This window comes from Pseudonaja textilis, chromosome 1 (assembly GCF_049901715.1).
Source record: "Pseudonaja textilis isolate UNSWEBS1 chromosome 1, rPseTex1.2, whole genome shotgun sequence".
NCBI classification, from domain to species: Eukaryota; Metazoa; Chordata; class Lepidosauria; order Squamata; family Elapidae; genus Pseudonaja; species Pseudonaja textilis.
Window position 1 is genome coordinate 238,550,390 of NC_141990.1, and position 15,914 is coordinate 238,566,303.

The 15,914-nt window shown below is 35.0% G+C and overlaps 1 protein-coding gene across 12 annotated transcripts in view; it reads left to right on the forward strand.

Annotated features, from left to right (window-relative positions):
- The window catches only part of SOX6 (SRY-box transcription factor 6), a 465,066-nt gene that overhangs the window by 196,840 nt on the left and 252,312 nt on the right, over nucleotides 1–15,914 (forward strand). For 11 of the 12 annotated variants that reach the window (XM_087921050.1, XM_087921045.1, XM_087921043.1 and 8 more), the window contains one exon: nucleotides 15,392–15,602. In XM_087921050.1, the coding sequence (XP_087777176.1) occupies nucleotides 15,491–15,602 (112 nt within the window). In that variant the 5' untranslated portion in view covers nucleotides 15,392–15,490. Of the gene's footprint in view, nucleotides 1–13,115; nucleotides 13,213–15,391; nucleotides 15,603–15,914 lie in introns of all 12 variants that reach the window. The other variant, XM_087921049.1, reaches the window with a different exon arrangement.

Below are 15,914 nucleotides of genomic sequence, written 5' to 3' on the forward strand. Positions count from 1 at the left end.
TTCCTTATTTGTAACATTTCCATGAGATTCCCTTTCATCCATAACTAGTTTTTATGTGTGATACTTACAAATGGTTGAGTGCAAAATAGATGCAAAAGCTGGGTAAATATAAACTCTGTAGAATTTATAATATTGGGTGATAGTTTCTGAAGGCATCCAACTTTTTGCTATTTGCAATTCACTTTAGAAGCATTTACGTTACAGTGATATGTGAACAAGGTTCTCTTGTTGCTCTTGATATACATTTCTAATGGCTTATTAGTCTCTGTCTTTCTGGGTCTATCTATCTATCTATCTATCTATCTATCTATCTATCTATCTATCTATCTATCTATCTATCTATCTATCTATCTATCTATCTCATTTGCTTTGCTTTGCTTTGCTTTGGAATGTTAAGTTCCTATTTGAAGGAGAACTGCAGAAGCTTACAGCCATGAATAACATTTTAATTTATTTTCTAGTACATGAGTTAAATATATAGAAACACAGATTGAGCATTCTAAACAAACATAAAAATCCATTACCTCTCATCAGCACTTCAAAGAGAGAACCTTTTCTCCAGCCATTAACAATTTTTGAGAGACTCCAAAGTTTAGTTGTTTGGTATTTTTTCCTCAGGTTATTATTCAAATATTGCAGTTTCCTCCTTTGTTCCTTTTCACATTTCATATTGAAAACTAGCTTTTATACCTTAAGTCAATTCCAAAATGAGAATTCTGTTCACAAAATCCTGATAGAGGCTCTTTACAATAAATGCACATAGTTTTAGTATCATTGTGGCATGACTCTATTAATTTAAAATAAATATAGTTTCCAAATGTCACAACAAGCATAGTGATGTGGCTAAGGACTATGCTATATGATTAAAGAGCACATAACATAAAGGCTACTTGTCAAAAAAAATGATAGTCAGGTTGATGCTAATTTAATATTTGCTAAATCTGAGATTATTTCAGATTATCAATTGGAAGTTAAATACAACTTCTTAATTAAATAGTGTAACTTTTTATATAACCAAATTGGAAGTAAAGGTATATCAGATTTATTGTCATTCTTTGTACATAAAACAGGATAACCAACCACAGAAAAATTGAATAGTGAAATCAGGATAAAATTAGAGCTGACATATTATTTTATATTGCAAAGACCCAGTTATATTATAATGTCATTCTCAGCTCCATCCACTCTCTTGAATTAAGGGATTACAGGGTTGTAAAAAGAAAGCTTTATAGTCAGCGATTATTTTAAGCAGTTATTGAAGAAGTTGCTCAACTGTGTTTATCATTTACAATTGTTAGGAAGAATCTCTTTTGGTTCTGATTGTACTATAGTTCCCGTTTTGGTCTGGAATCACAATAGTTAGATTAGGTGTTATCAAGTCGGGTGTGACCATTGGTGACAAAGTTCAACCGTATTGACCTATGAGGACATTCCAATGATCTCCTTGATTTTATCTTTTCACCAGAGCTGGTGTCATTCCTTTCCCCCCTCCCCTTCTTTCAAGCTTACCAAACATAATAGGTTTTTTTTTTAGATAGGCCTCAACTGGTTGGTTACAACTGTTTGAAGTTATGATAGTCTTGGAAAGGGTGCCTTATGACCCATAAAGCACCCTTTATGTCCCATAAAGCGTTTCCAGCTGTTGTAAAAAGTTGTGCCACCTCTCCATCACACGACTGCATTTTAGGCACTTGGCAACCAGCTCACATTTACAGTTGGCTGCAGTGTGTCGTGGACATGTGTCCATGATTTGCAACAATTTTTGGCAAAAAATACCCACCTGGTATTTGTTCACTTAAGAATAATGTGGTTCACTTAATAATTATCAAAAAATGGGTCTGGTCAGGTGGGTGCCTTGACGTATGATTATAACAACTTACAACTGAAATTCTGATCCCAGCTGTGGTCATCAAGGATTATCTGTATTCTGTTATCTGCTTGTATCATATGCCTAAAGTATATATATATTTGCTTGCTAATTATTGCATCAAGGAAGAAGTCAGTCTAAGCTGGATTGATTGGTTTTTCTTACAGCCCATGGTACTCTGGATAATTATGTCCAATTCCAAATCCATAATTCAGAGAGGTCTTGCTGCTTTTCCATGTCCTGCTTTAACTATTGCATTAACTATTGATCTCCGTTGTTGTAAAAATATCCATATCTTTTCTCATTATGTCTGTCATTTCCAGCTTTCCTAGAATTAATCTCTTCTTTACATCTCAAGCAACCACTTCTTCTCTGTGACAGCCCCTGAGATATTGGAACATTGCTATCATGTCACCCCTAGTTCTTTTTTTTATCAAAGTAGACATACCCAATTCTAGCAACTGTTCTTTTTATGTTTTAGCCTCTAGCCCCTAATAATCTTTGTTGCTCTTCTCTGCACTCGTTCCAGAGTCTCAACATCTTTTTTATATAATGGTGACCAAAACTGGATGCAGAATTCCAAGTGTGACCTTACCAAGGCATTATAAAGTGATATTAACACTTCACGTGATCTTCACATTATTTAGACTCCCTAACTTTGCTGTTTCTGAAAACATATGGATTGGCTCTTTGAGAACCATAAATGTGTTTTCAATATAGCACTGAGGTTAGATACTAGTATCTCCAGAATAAAAAAGAAAATCTGGCAAATAATGTTACTGGCTACAGTTTAGTCTGGTAACTATAGAGCTGCTTCTGCTAATGGAATCAAAAGCTTTAGTTTTAAATCATGGGGAGGTTTTGTAAGTAATCCAAACACTTGTGGACTGCCCTATAAGTTCCTGTTAAGATCTGATATCAACAAAACTAAGAAGGTAACTAAGCAGTGGACTGATGACATAGAGTTATAACATGAAATCAACCAAATTGATCTGGAGAAGGTAGGAGAAATCCTAAACTACTATTTTTAGCTTTTTTTTTCACTATTGTGCTTTAGAGAGGAAGCAAGCTTGAATAGAAGCACTATAACAAAACTAAACTTATAATACTTTGGAGACATTATATGATGTGATAGAATAGATGATAATGTTGATCAAGATGGAGAAGAGGCCAACAGTAAAAGTGGTGGCCCAACAAAATGCTGGAAGCTACAAGAGTTCATCTACAAGCATTGCATAATATGATAACAGACTTTTATCCATAGAATTGCCAGGAGATGTTACAATTCAGTGGGACATATCTATGATATTGCACAAATTATCTGAAGTTGCGTAACTACTTTAAATACCATAGGTCTTCTTCACAGACCATTTTAATGTTCTCCCTTTGGCAGTCTTAAAAGCAGATATAACAGTCTCTGAGTCTTTGACCATCTGAACCTGGACAAGTTCAAACATGAGTTGTTAAAATTCAGCCCTATGCTGCTACTTGGCTAAGGCTGTTGCAGCCTATAGTAGTGAAACATTGTGATCACCTGGATGAATTCTGTATCCAGTATTTTTTGGCTGACACAAACCCAAAAGTTGTAAACATAGTAGAAAAATACTGTTCCCTGGCATATAGGACTTGATGCAGAATGGAATTTCCAGTAGGGTAGGGCTAATGCGCTTATCAGAATACTATCATATGTTATCTTTTATGGTTGTATTTTATGTGTTACTTTCCATTTTTATCTTCACAAGAAATTAATCTGTCAGATACCAAAGTGGTGCTCCCTACATACATCAAATATTTGCATTTTGACCTCCAATTTTGATTCTAGCTCTAATCTTTTCAAGCCTGCCATCTTATGATATATTTCCTGTGTAATTGAACCAATATAAGGATTATATGCATTTTTATCTGAAAGCCTTCCTAATTCTGGTTTCTCCAAGTTCAGTTTTTACAGGAGCTTCTTGTACATTGTAAAGGTGCCTCTGAAGAATAATCAAATGTTCTGGCATGCCTTGTTAGCCTTAATATATTCCTCATTCTGGCATGAATCTACACAATCTAAGGCCTTGCCACAGCCAATAAAGGAAAAGTAAACCATCTTGAATTCTCTTGCTCTCTCCATTATCCATCTTTTGTTAACACTCTAATCTCATGTCCCTCTGCTTTTTCTAAAACCTGCCTGTTCATTTGGCCTTTCTTCTCTATGTATGGCTTTATTCTTCTTTGTAAAGATCTTAAGCAAAACTGTGCTTGCATGAGGAATTAGCACTATGGCTCCCTTGTTTCTCCTTTCTTTGGTATAGGTGTACATACCATGTTATTATTAATTCTACTTCAAATTTGTTTAATCACAGGTCCATCAGTTTCAATAGATCTACCTTAAGCAAGAGCATAAGCTTTTATTTATAAAGTGCTTTTTTCTTCAGCAATATTTACTTTCTCTTACAGCGTTTATCTTTGAAACTGGAGAGAAGCCTGGAATTACTTGAGTGAAATAGGTAGGGAGAACTTCAAAAGAAGAGAGAAGGAAAGGGTTAAAAGTTCCCCTGTTTTATAAAAGAATCATTGGACAATGTGTCTGCAGTTTCAGAAATGCAGTAGTTGACATTTTAGTTTTTTATTCTTTGGTGTAGGGGTAACTGTTTTTGCATTGAGGGCCATCCTTCATTCTTTAGTCAGGAAGACTATATTAAGAAAACTACCAGTTAGTAGTTTGTAAACAGTGTGATGTAACAGCTATAATAATAATGAGGAGAAGGCAGCCAAATGAACAATTTACTAGTAGAATGCAATATACCACAGTATTCACAGTATAGAACATTTTTATATATTTTAAAATCTTATTTAAAAAACAAGACAACATTAAACCAGTGTACAAAAGGTTCGGATATGGAATTTCTCCACTGAGCTTTGTTGGAAAATGCAGAGGGACTTTAAGGTGGGGGCTTTGTCCAGTTTTAAATTGTTCACTGCACATCTAGAGAATTAATTAAATAAACATTTCTTGGTACATATATTTTGTTGGAATCCCAACAGAAGAAAATATTAGTACAAAATGACAAAAACATTTTTCCGTAAATGTTTGCTTTGTACTTGAATTAAAAGGGCCAACTTGCTGCCAAATCTTAGAATTAAAACCATTTTGGATATCCAGCTTTCCTACGGTAGAAGTATTTGCATGTATCCTATTAAATGTGATGACTGATACCTTTCTATACCAGGGAAGGCTCAACTTCATTGAGATAACAAGCAACCCATTCATGTTACTGATTTTTTCTTCTTCTGCTATCCTGGCCATTCATACAAATATTTTCCTTAAACCCCTATAGGAGTGGATTGTGCTTGTATGTAGTTTTGTTGGCCATTGAACAGGAAAGCATTGTAGGCTTCCAATATGTGATCCCATCTGCAACTATATTAACATTGCTCACTTGTGTTACTTTTCTTATTTTATGAATTAATTTCCCCTGTTGCACACAGGTCTTTTGAAGGATATTTTACTGGATTTTTACTGAATACAATTAGTATTCTAGTAGCACAATACACATAGGCTTATAATTTTAGATTTTCTTTTCTTGTGGAAGAGTAGATTTTGACTTGAAAATGAAGGATACTCCCTTTTTGATCCTGCCCCTAAGACAATACAAACAATCAGCTCATTCCACCATCATTTAACAGTGCCCATGGTTATGCTAGCCCTGTCCTATATTCAATTGTGCACAGGTTAGGTACAGAAACTACAGTAAATAGAAAATATAATGCCATCACCTGTATTGTACAAGAATCTGTTTCTGCACCCTGACCTCAATGCTTGTTTTACATATAGATTCCCCTTGGCTCCTCAGTGTTTCAGCATTTCTCTCTGATAATTGCAGCTAAGGTTTGAATGAAAGCAGATGTGTCACTGAGTTTATACAGTGTGCTTGAGCAGGTTTATTTTAATAATAATTTATTTCAATAGAAGAAACTACAGCTGATTTATTTGGTGTACAACATGCTATGTTTTAGGCTGTGGCTTATCCTAGTATTTAGGTTCACACCTGATGGTTTAGCATAATGCATGAATTGTGGTCACTGAATTTAATTCTGGTTTGAATGTTAAACCTACCAGGTTTAATTTAAAGTAATAATAGCACCAAACTATTTAGTTTATTTAGCCCAAACTATTTGGTTTGTGTAACAGCAAACTAAATAGAGAAGGGCTGTCAAACTCCTGGTCTGCGGGCCGGATGCATCACATCCTGGCCATGCCCATGCCTGGGTCAGCAAAGGGCGGGGAAAATCCCAATATGTCATGTGATGCCGCCATGACGATGTGAGTTTGACACAAGTAGAGAGAGTATCGATAGTGGGGAATTGCATGCTGAAATTGAAGATGAACAATCAATCCTATAGCTTATTTTTGGTTTTTTTTTAAACAGGTGTCATTGCATGTATATAGTTCATGTTCCAAAAAAGAGCAACCAGCAAACTATCTTTTATAAATAGAGTTTTTGTACAATGAGAAATGATTCCTTTACCAAAAATAGCACCTTAACTCAAGTATACTTTGTTTTAGGAATGTGATTTTTTTTCTTTCCATTTCCAGATACAGAACATTCCAGGGAACTCCAGAACATTTTGTTCTTCTTCAGGACACAACTAATCCAACTATGCTATGGGTGGTCCAGCAATTTTCTGGAAGTAAATCCTATGGAAGTGGCTCCAGGCAACCATATCCAAAAGATCATAAACTATTTCCTGTTCTGGAAGTCTTATATCAGATAATTGCTAGACCACCCTTAGAACAGCCAGATTGGCAGGGTCCTAAGGAAGAACGAAACATTAAATTCTTTTTTCACATACCTAAAATGCATGAGCACAATGATAACACAAAGAAAACTAACACAGGCTTCTGCAGTAAGTTTAAGAACAATCCTTCAAATATTGTCTGAAAACAAATTATTATTGCTTTCATTTAGGTTTCAGGCAATTAATTCTGTAAATCAGGTGTGTCAAACTCGTGGCATCACAGTGGTGTTGCATGACATTTGGGACTTTTCCCCGCTTTGCTAAACTGTGCAGGAGTGGGGCCAGCACGTGATGCATCTGGCCTATGGGCCATGAGTTTGACAACTCTGCTGTAGATGGTCAAAATTCCAAAGAAAATTTGGAAATTTCCCTATGGAAAATCCTCTCTTTCACCCATGTTTCTGTCTCTCCAGCTTGCATCCATAGTTTTAAATCAGACATTTTGATACACAGAGAATATATTCCGCTGTTTCACTCTAATTTGTTCTGTCAGTTGTTTTCTAATGAACCGGACTGTAAAATATATTCAAAGTTTACATTGTTATCATTTTATCATTTGCCTTTCTTAGATAATTTCCCTTCAAATACATGGCACAAGACAGCATTCCTACAATACTGTCTACTATAGACCTGACCCCTTTCCTAAGAGATCTGTAGGGGGCATGCATAAGTGCACCAACGTGCCTACTGTCCCTGTCCTATTGTTTCTTTTTATTTTTCTTATATGTATCCATTTCATGTATTCATAACTATGTTTATACTTATATCTGTTATCTTATAATCGCTTGACAAAATAAAATAAACAAATTTACTTGCTTCAACTTCCACTAGTAATAGTATTTTCTAACTACAGGTAGTCTTACAACCTACGACCATAATTGAGCCCAAAATTTCTGTTGCTAAGTGAGACATTTGTTAAGTGAGTTTTACCCCATTTTATGACTTTTCTTGACACAGTTGTTAAGTGAATCACTAAAGTTATTAAGTTAGGAACACGGTTGTTAAGTGAATCTGGCTTCCCCATTGACTTTGCTTGTCATAAGTTCACAAAAGGGGATCACATGACCCCAGGACAGTGAAACTGTCATATCTAAGAGTCAGTTGCCAAGCAGCATCTGAATTTTGATCACATGGCCATGGGGATGCTGCAGTGGTCATAAATGTGAAAAACAGTCATAAGTCACTTTTTTCAGTGTCGTTGTAACTTTGAACAGCCCCAAATGAACTGTTGTAAGTTGAAGACAACTTCTATTTAGTTGACATTTGCTTGCTTAATATTGTGAATACTTTGAAAATTGTGCATGTATTTCAGGTAGTCCTTGATTAACAACTACTCGTTCAGCAACAATTGGAAGTTATGGTGGTATGAAATGAATGCTTCTTATAACTCTTTAAAGTTCTAGCTGTCCCATCACACCTGTAAGTCACATGATTGTCACCTTGTTGCTTAGCAACTGACTCACATTCCTACCATTTGCAGAAAGGTTGAAAATTGCTTCGGTAAGTAATTCCTACTCCTGCTGTTTTTTCTCCTAAAAGGGCCTGACTACAGAGTACAAGATTTTATACTCTCTAGTATGTGTGTGTATCCCACTTACCTACCCACTGGCTTGTATACTAGCCTCTTGGATCTTGCAATTTCCTGCCACCTTCTCCATTGACCTTGTCTGTTGCAAGCTGGTAGGAAGTTGTAGTAAGTTCCTCACTTAACAACCCATAATGCTTACTTAATGATTGCAATGTAGACTGCGTTGCTTAGAGATGGAAATTTTGGTCCCAATTACCAATTATTGTTAAGCACAGATTACCTGATTGATAACTATATGTCTTCTATTATCCGTCAGAAGTAAGTTGTATTCACTAATGTTTCTTTAACTAAACACCACTTACCTCAGATTAGGGCTGTCATAGAAAACAGGTTTTTTTGCAATATCAAAAGAATAATTTCCCAGTGTTCTTGTGAACTGTTTGTTTTGTCAAAACTCCAACACAAATTGAGTTATGATAATGAGAGTTTAATATCCACACATACCTTCAGTATTTGAAAAACAAAGCATCAGTATAGTTTTCCTCAAATGAAAGGAATAACTAAAATGATACATTTCTTTTAAAAATACTCTGCATGCATACAGAGAATTCCTTTCCCACACCTTAGGTGATCTTTGGCTCCAGAGAATATACATATTTCATTTGTATGTGTCTCTAAAATATGATTTTGATCTTGGGTTAGGAATTCTGATATATTGCATAATTTTCATAGAGTATAATTGGTATATTTCCTGAGGAGTGTAAACCAGGATGTATGTAACATTTGGCAAGGGCTCAAATTATATGGACATGGATAACCTCTTTACTTAATAGAATTCTTTTACTTCTTCTGCTATGCAATAATTGGATAACCACACTTTTTCAAGCTTTATTAACTACTAATGGGCTAAACATTTGCTTTTGTTATACAACAGTTGAGAGTTCCCCATAATTATAAAGATGTCACCAGATACTGATTTATTAGTAATCCGAATCAACATTGCTCATTTGTAGACCAATATTGGAATAAGAAGTGGAGTTGTATCACTTATATGGTATGATTGCTGCAGGGAGGCAATCTTTGAAAGTAAAATTGTCCCAGTGAAGACTTCCAAGTTATCTGGAACTGCGAATGAATGTTGTTCCACAGAAGACCAAATACTACAGTTATAGGCATGAAAGCTCTATTTTAGCGGATATTTATGGTACATACATGTAGTTCGTATAGCAAAACTTTTAGTCATTCACACACAGGAATCAACCAGAATTGATGTGAACAAGGCAACTCAAGGCACGTTTTGAGCTGTTTCTTGAAGGGAGCCCATTTTCCATCTCTAACTGGTGGAGCAGTTCACTGAAGTCAAAAGGAGTTTCTGTGCATGCACAGAAGCCACATTAGATGAAGTGAGACAAGCAGTGAGTGCACAGCAACAGTGTCTTTATGCTCGTTATCAAAACACTGGAACCAAGCATATTGCTTTCCGAAACAAAACCATCCTCCACTTAATAAAGCTGTATTTTTTAATTGTTTAAGATATTTAAAATATGTAAATAGAACAGAGGATCTGTTCCAAAAGGCTATTGGTGCATAAGGGACTGGCTTTAATCAATTTCTTGCAGCTCTCTTTATGATTATCCAAGCATGAATGTTGGCTTGGGAGAAAAGAATCATCCAGAATGCAAGCCAACGAGGAGGAGGGAAAGTTCTAATATATGTATAGAATATTGCTTTCACTTCACAGGATTTAAAACTATGATAGCATGTGCTCTCTTTCTCTCTATGTTTGTATGTAGGTGTGTGAGTGTGAGCATGTGCAGGTGTGTGTCTGGGTGCATGACAAAAATGGGGAGGGGGGAGGAAGAATAATTTTAAAAATGTATATGAAGAAAGGAAAGGATGAGCAATACATTATTTAAAAAAATCAAATTGACCTGCAACATACATCAAGGAGGAATTTAGAAACAGAAATAAATATTTGATAGCCTTCATACCAAAGCTGAATTCCCAAAAAGTTATAAAGAGTTTTTGGTTAGACTTCCTGCAAGAGACTTCCTGATGAAACATGAAGATATGGCATAATGCTGACTCTGTAAACCTCTTAGAGAGGGCTATAAAGCACCATGAAGCGGTATCTATTGCTATTTCTATAAAGATCCTGGTAAATCAGCTTCTTTTAATGTAACTCTAAAAGACTGGATTTGCATGACACATTTAACCAGGTTAGTTAAAGATCTAGCAGCTGCATTTGCATAGCATTACAAAACTTGGTTAATTTTAACTTTTCAAAACTCTTGTTGTAGTGTGGTTTATCATATGTGCAAATTCACTCCATTCAATTAACTTACAGTTCAATCTATTGTGCAAAGCCAGAAAATAGGTAATAGTGTATATTGGCAAACTTCAATTAGGATCTTTAGGGTTAAAACACATACAGTCAGGAGTCTTCAAGTCATTACAGTACTTTAATTTATAAAATAATTCAGAAAAATTGCAAAAATCATAGAATGTCTTTACATACTGATTCCAAATAAATGCTAGAGTTAGAAATTCAAAGAAATAAATATAACTTTCATATTCAGGATCAGCTCAGATGTACACTGAAGATGTTTGGTTCCACTGCTGAACTGCTGTAATTAATAAGCAGATTTGTCTAATATTATCCAGAATTGATTGTTGTTGTTTTCTTATTGTTGTTGTTCTGTGTTCTGGATAATGGTAGAACAGGACTTGGCCTTTTCAAGTACCTTCTTTTCAGGTATTTGAAAAGTGTCAATGGCCTCCCCAGACATCAAGGATAAAAAATACCCCATTTCTATAGTTCCTCCATATAAAATTTTTAATGACAAGGTTCAAATTCTCCAGTCATCATTATCCTACACTAATATGGAAAAAGATCCTACACTGAACATACAAAGGAAACCGGTTGTAGGAGGAGTGGCAGAATCTGGGGGTAGAGTTAAAAGACGGATCATCCTACATAGCCAAAAGCAGTTCTAAGTCCAACCCTCCTTGGATTCTGTTAACCTTTATCTAACTCGAAGTAGGTGCTAATTGTTAACTGAGAAGATTCCTGTGCATAGGCAATATAAATCGGTTTAATATGACCCTCAGCGTGAACCTGGTTTTTCACACTTGATATGGTTGTTTTAATAGTTAAAATGAATATATAAATAACAACCCAAACTATTTTATATTAGATTTACAAAAGAAACTTGTTAAAGTTTTGAAGAATTTTGTAAGAAGGGATAAAGAAAAAGGAAAATAAATCAAGTTGTAGGACATTTTTTGAGGGGATCAAAGAGATTAAGAATAAAGGGAAGGAATATAAAATTGGTTTAGTTGATTAATATTAAAATATATATATTGTGAACTCTGGTAAACCTAAATTGACTTTTGCTGGTCAGGACTGAACAAGAAGACTTTAAATATTTGTTTGTAGATGACAGATGAAAGATGGGGAGAAGATATCATTTGTTGTAATTTGAGAAAGGTGATACGTTACAAAAATAGTTTATACTTATGATGAGCGGGGAGGAATCATTTCCTTACATATTTCTTTTTTCTTTGCCAAAAATGCCAAAGGACTTTCAAGAACATTTGATGGCCAATAAACTTCAGTTCAATTAATTTTTCCTAAAGAATAATATAAAAATTGAAAAAAAAAACACTTTCTAATCATTATATCAGTGGTGGCTAACTTTTTTGGGCTTCTATGCAACAAATTGTGCTCATGCTTACGTGCCAGCACCCAGAAGGCAATGAGTGCCTCCTCACCCCCTGCACATGCATATGTGATTCCACCCCCCCTTACCTGCACTGCGCATGTGCATGCTTCCCAGCTGATTTTTTGGGCCTTTTTCAGCCTTCCAGAGGCTCGAGGGAAGCTTCTGCAGCCTTTGGAGGCCGAAAAAAATACAGGGAGTGATGAAACGGGCCTGTTTTTCAGCCTCCAAAGGTGTTTTTCAGCACATGCACAGTGAGGTAAGTTTGCCTGGGGCTTGCCTGTCCACACAAATGGCTCTGTGTGCCACCTGCATAGGTTCACCATCACGGCACTATATTATAAAGATTTTGCTTTCTATTCATTCTTAATGCCCTACAGCAGAAATAATTCATTCTTTCAAGCTGCCTCCCACGTGAAGGCCATGTTATTATAAAATACAATAGTCTGCTGTAATATACTTATGCTGTATGGTTAAGGACATAGGCAGGAAAACCCAATAATGAACATATAAAAGAAATCTATAGTCACACATAATTTCTTACAACAGTGTATGTATATGAAATGGAATAAATCTAGCATCAATTTTTCTGGTGTATACCACATAATGAACATACCATGTCTAGGATGGTTGGAGATTGAACATATTGGGTTAGAGTCCAGGCCAGTTTGGAGAATTATTCAGTTGATTTCTTTATAGCCAAACATGGCAAAATTAAGAAAATGTTAAAAATTAAGAAAAAAAATACTAACTAAAAAACACATTAGAATCTTAGCATTCAGAAAATGTAAAGATTATACTTGGAAGCATATTTCAAGACATTTAGTTAGCACTGTAAAGTTCTACAAACACAGATCATGCCCTCAATAGCAAATAGCCTTAATTGATACTTTTCAATCTTGACAACTTTAAGATGCGCTGATTTCAAGAATTTCCCAGCCTGCATGTTGACTTCAGGGTTTGAAGTCCGCAAATCTTAAAGTTCTCAAGGTTTTGAAACACTGGTCAACATGATGGGCACATCTTATCATTCAGGCACATCTATTTTTAATCAAGTTACTTTCTTAGGTTGAATCTTCAATTTCCACTGCAACTACTACAACTTACTGCTTATCATGTTTTTAGAGTTTGAAATGGGGTAGAAACAATTTTTTTAAGTCATCATTTTTCTTTCACTGAGCTACCCACTTTACTGCTTTTTTTTTTTAACCAGTTTGCCAGTGGACCGTTTCACCATTCTTGCTGTCACTTGAGGTAGGAGGTTTTCATCCCAGCTCCTGAACCAAATGGATTTACCTAGGGCTGGACAAGTAAGTAAGTAAGTAAGTAAATAAATAAGGGCCAGCATTTCAATGGTCCACTGGTGGACAATTTTTTTTTTCCCCAAGTGAAAATGCTCAATGAAAAAGAAAATTAAGACTAAAAAAAGTTGTTTCTACTTGGTTTTGAACTGGTAACCCTTGCCTTGTGAGGGAAATGTGATGATTGGAATCCTACTATTGTAGGAATACCTGCAGTAGAGATTAGGAGGAAAAAAGGTCATTTATTTTAAATCTACTCCTTCATGTGCATTTTGATGCTTTAATTCTTTTTCACATCTTTTAAAAATAGTAGTAAGCAGAAGCCAAGGATTATTTTGATCCTGTGGATGAATAAGAAGCTGTAGTCACATCATAGTCCAATTCTTGATTTATAATCATTTGTTTAGTGATCATTCGAAGTTACAACAGCAATGAAAAAAATGACATGATCGTTTTTCATACTTTCGATTGTTGCAACATCCCTAAGGCCATACAATCAAAGTTTGGGTGCTTGGCAACTGGTGTGAATTTATAACAGTTGTGCTGTCCTGGATTCAGGTGATCACCATTTGTAACCTTCACTGATTGAACCTTCAAGAACCTACAAGATTCACTGTAGACTGTTCTCAGATTAGGGGTCAAAAATCAAGAGAGTGACACTAGCATTTAGGGGAAAGTTGCAACATTTGTTTTAAATCAGATCTGCCTTCCAAACAAAGGGCGAGTGCTGTTAAAAAGGTTCTGTCTTTTATAGACAAAGTGAGAGTGAGTTTTGACAGATGTCTTGCTTTATCTGGGCAAGATATGCAACATCAAAACTACCTCCAAGCTTTGTTTCTGTTTTTACCTGTGCAAGCCCTCAGTGGGAAATTCTTGTGCTGTAAAGTTTTTCAGGTGCATATTTATCTTTCAAGGTCCTTATAAGTTTTAAGAAAAATTGAGTACTGATTGCATATTCTCTATTAGTTCTTTTTTTAATGTCTAAGAAACTATGACATGTTTTGAAAAATAAACATAAAACATTATTTTTAGGTTTATGAAATTTGTCATTAGAGTTTTTACCACTGTCGGTGTCTTAAGGATATGAGAACAATGGTGCCTGTCCTACCTCAAAGTATAAAGAAAGTACTTCTTACTATCAACAGTGATGAACCCCTATTACTGAAAAATAAAAATGAAGCTTATTTTTATAACCTGTTTGCCATTATTTCATTTGGTCACAATGTTTGAAGTCCTATTTGGATAGTCAAGTTTCAGAAGAAACTTAGGTTTTAAATTCTGTCCAATTTCCCCCCCTAATTTATCCCCAAACTATTCTTCGAAATAGAAGGAACATTTATATTGTTATGCATATTATATTATATTACATTACATTACATTATTATATTATATTATTGCATTATACATATATAATATTAAATTATCTAACTCTTTGAGTTCTAGAACATATGATTTCATATGCTGTTGGAATGAACTTACTGAACTACACCATAGACCTGAATTTTCATTGGTAGCAATTCATATACCTGTGCCACATTCAGTGCTAGATGGCCACGGTTGGAATTCAACAAAAGCTTCCAAATACTGGTTTTTAAAAGCTCTAGAAAAGAAAACCATAGCTGAGCTAGCTCACAGGCAAAGCTTGAGAAATTTTGAAGATTTTGAGGATTGAATAGAATTATTACTAGCGTGTTCTTCATCCCATGCCTCAGACCATGTGTTTACAAATTATATTGAAAATGGAGTCTCTGTGTATTTGGGGGAGGAGGTGTTTCACCAATTAATCAGGCTGTGGAAGAATTGATAGAGAGAACATGTTGGAATTCTAAGTTTTAAGCTCAGGTAATCATTATTTCAAGATACATAACAACTGTATTCTGAGTGAAAAAGTTTCTCTAGTTTAAGGACTTCCTAGTTCCCTTGAATCATAATAAATAGTTTTTGGAGCCTTTGGACTCTTCCTTTTATGGGCTAAGACTCAGATGAAAAATACATGTTTTTTTCTTCTTCAGAGGCTAGTCAAATGCATACTGCAGAATCAACAACCAAACTAAAAGTGTAACTAAAAATTTAGTTTATTTTAGTATAATATCTCAAATTATTCAGTTGCTTTTGAGTTGTAACAGTTATAATGTATTAAATTGTTATAATGTTTTAAATATTATATTATTGTCTTGTTTCTTTACAGGAGTCAGAAAACAATAAATTGTGTTCCTTATATTCCTTCCGAAATACTTCTACCTCACCACATAAGCCCGAAGAAAGTGGTCGTGATCGCAATGAGCTAATGACCAGTGTTAATTTTGGAACTCCAGAACGCCGCAAAGGAAGTCTTGCCGATGTGGTGGACACCTTGAAACAGAAGAAACTAGAGGAGATGACGAGAACTGAACAGGAGGGTATGTATGTATGTATGTATGTATGTATGTATGTATGTATAAATATGCATATACCTCTGTGTGTGTGTTTGTGTATGTGTGTATATTTAATTTCTGTCCTTCAGTCAAATGATGAATTAAATATTAAGGTGAATGTATATTTGATGCCTATTTATAGAACCACTACTGATTTTTGTGTATTATGTTTATCTGAATATATCCATACTCACTGGACCTGTGAAAAATTGCACACCCCAAAAGCCCTCCCCGCTCTCTTTCTCTGTACATATATTTTTACTGAGAAATTCATTAGACAATTTCTGATTGTGATTT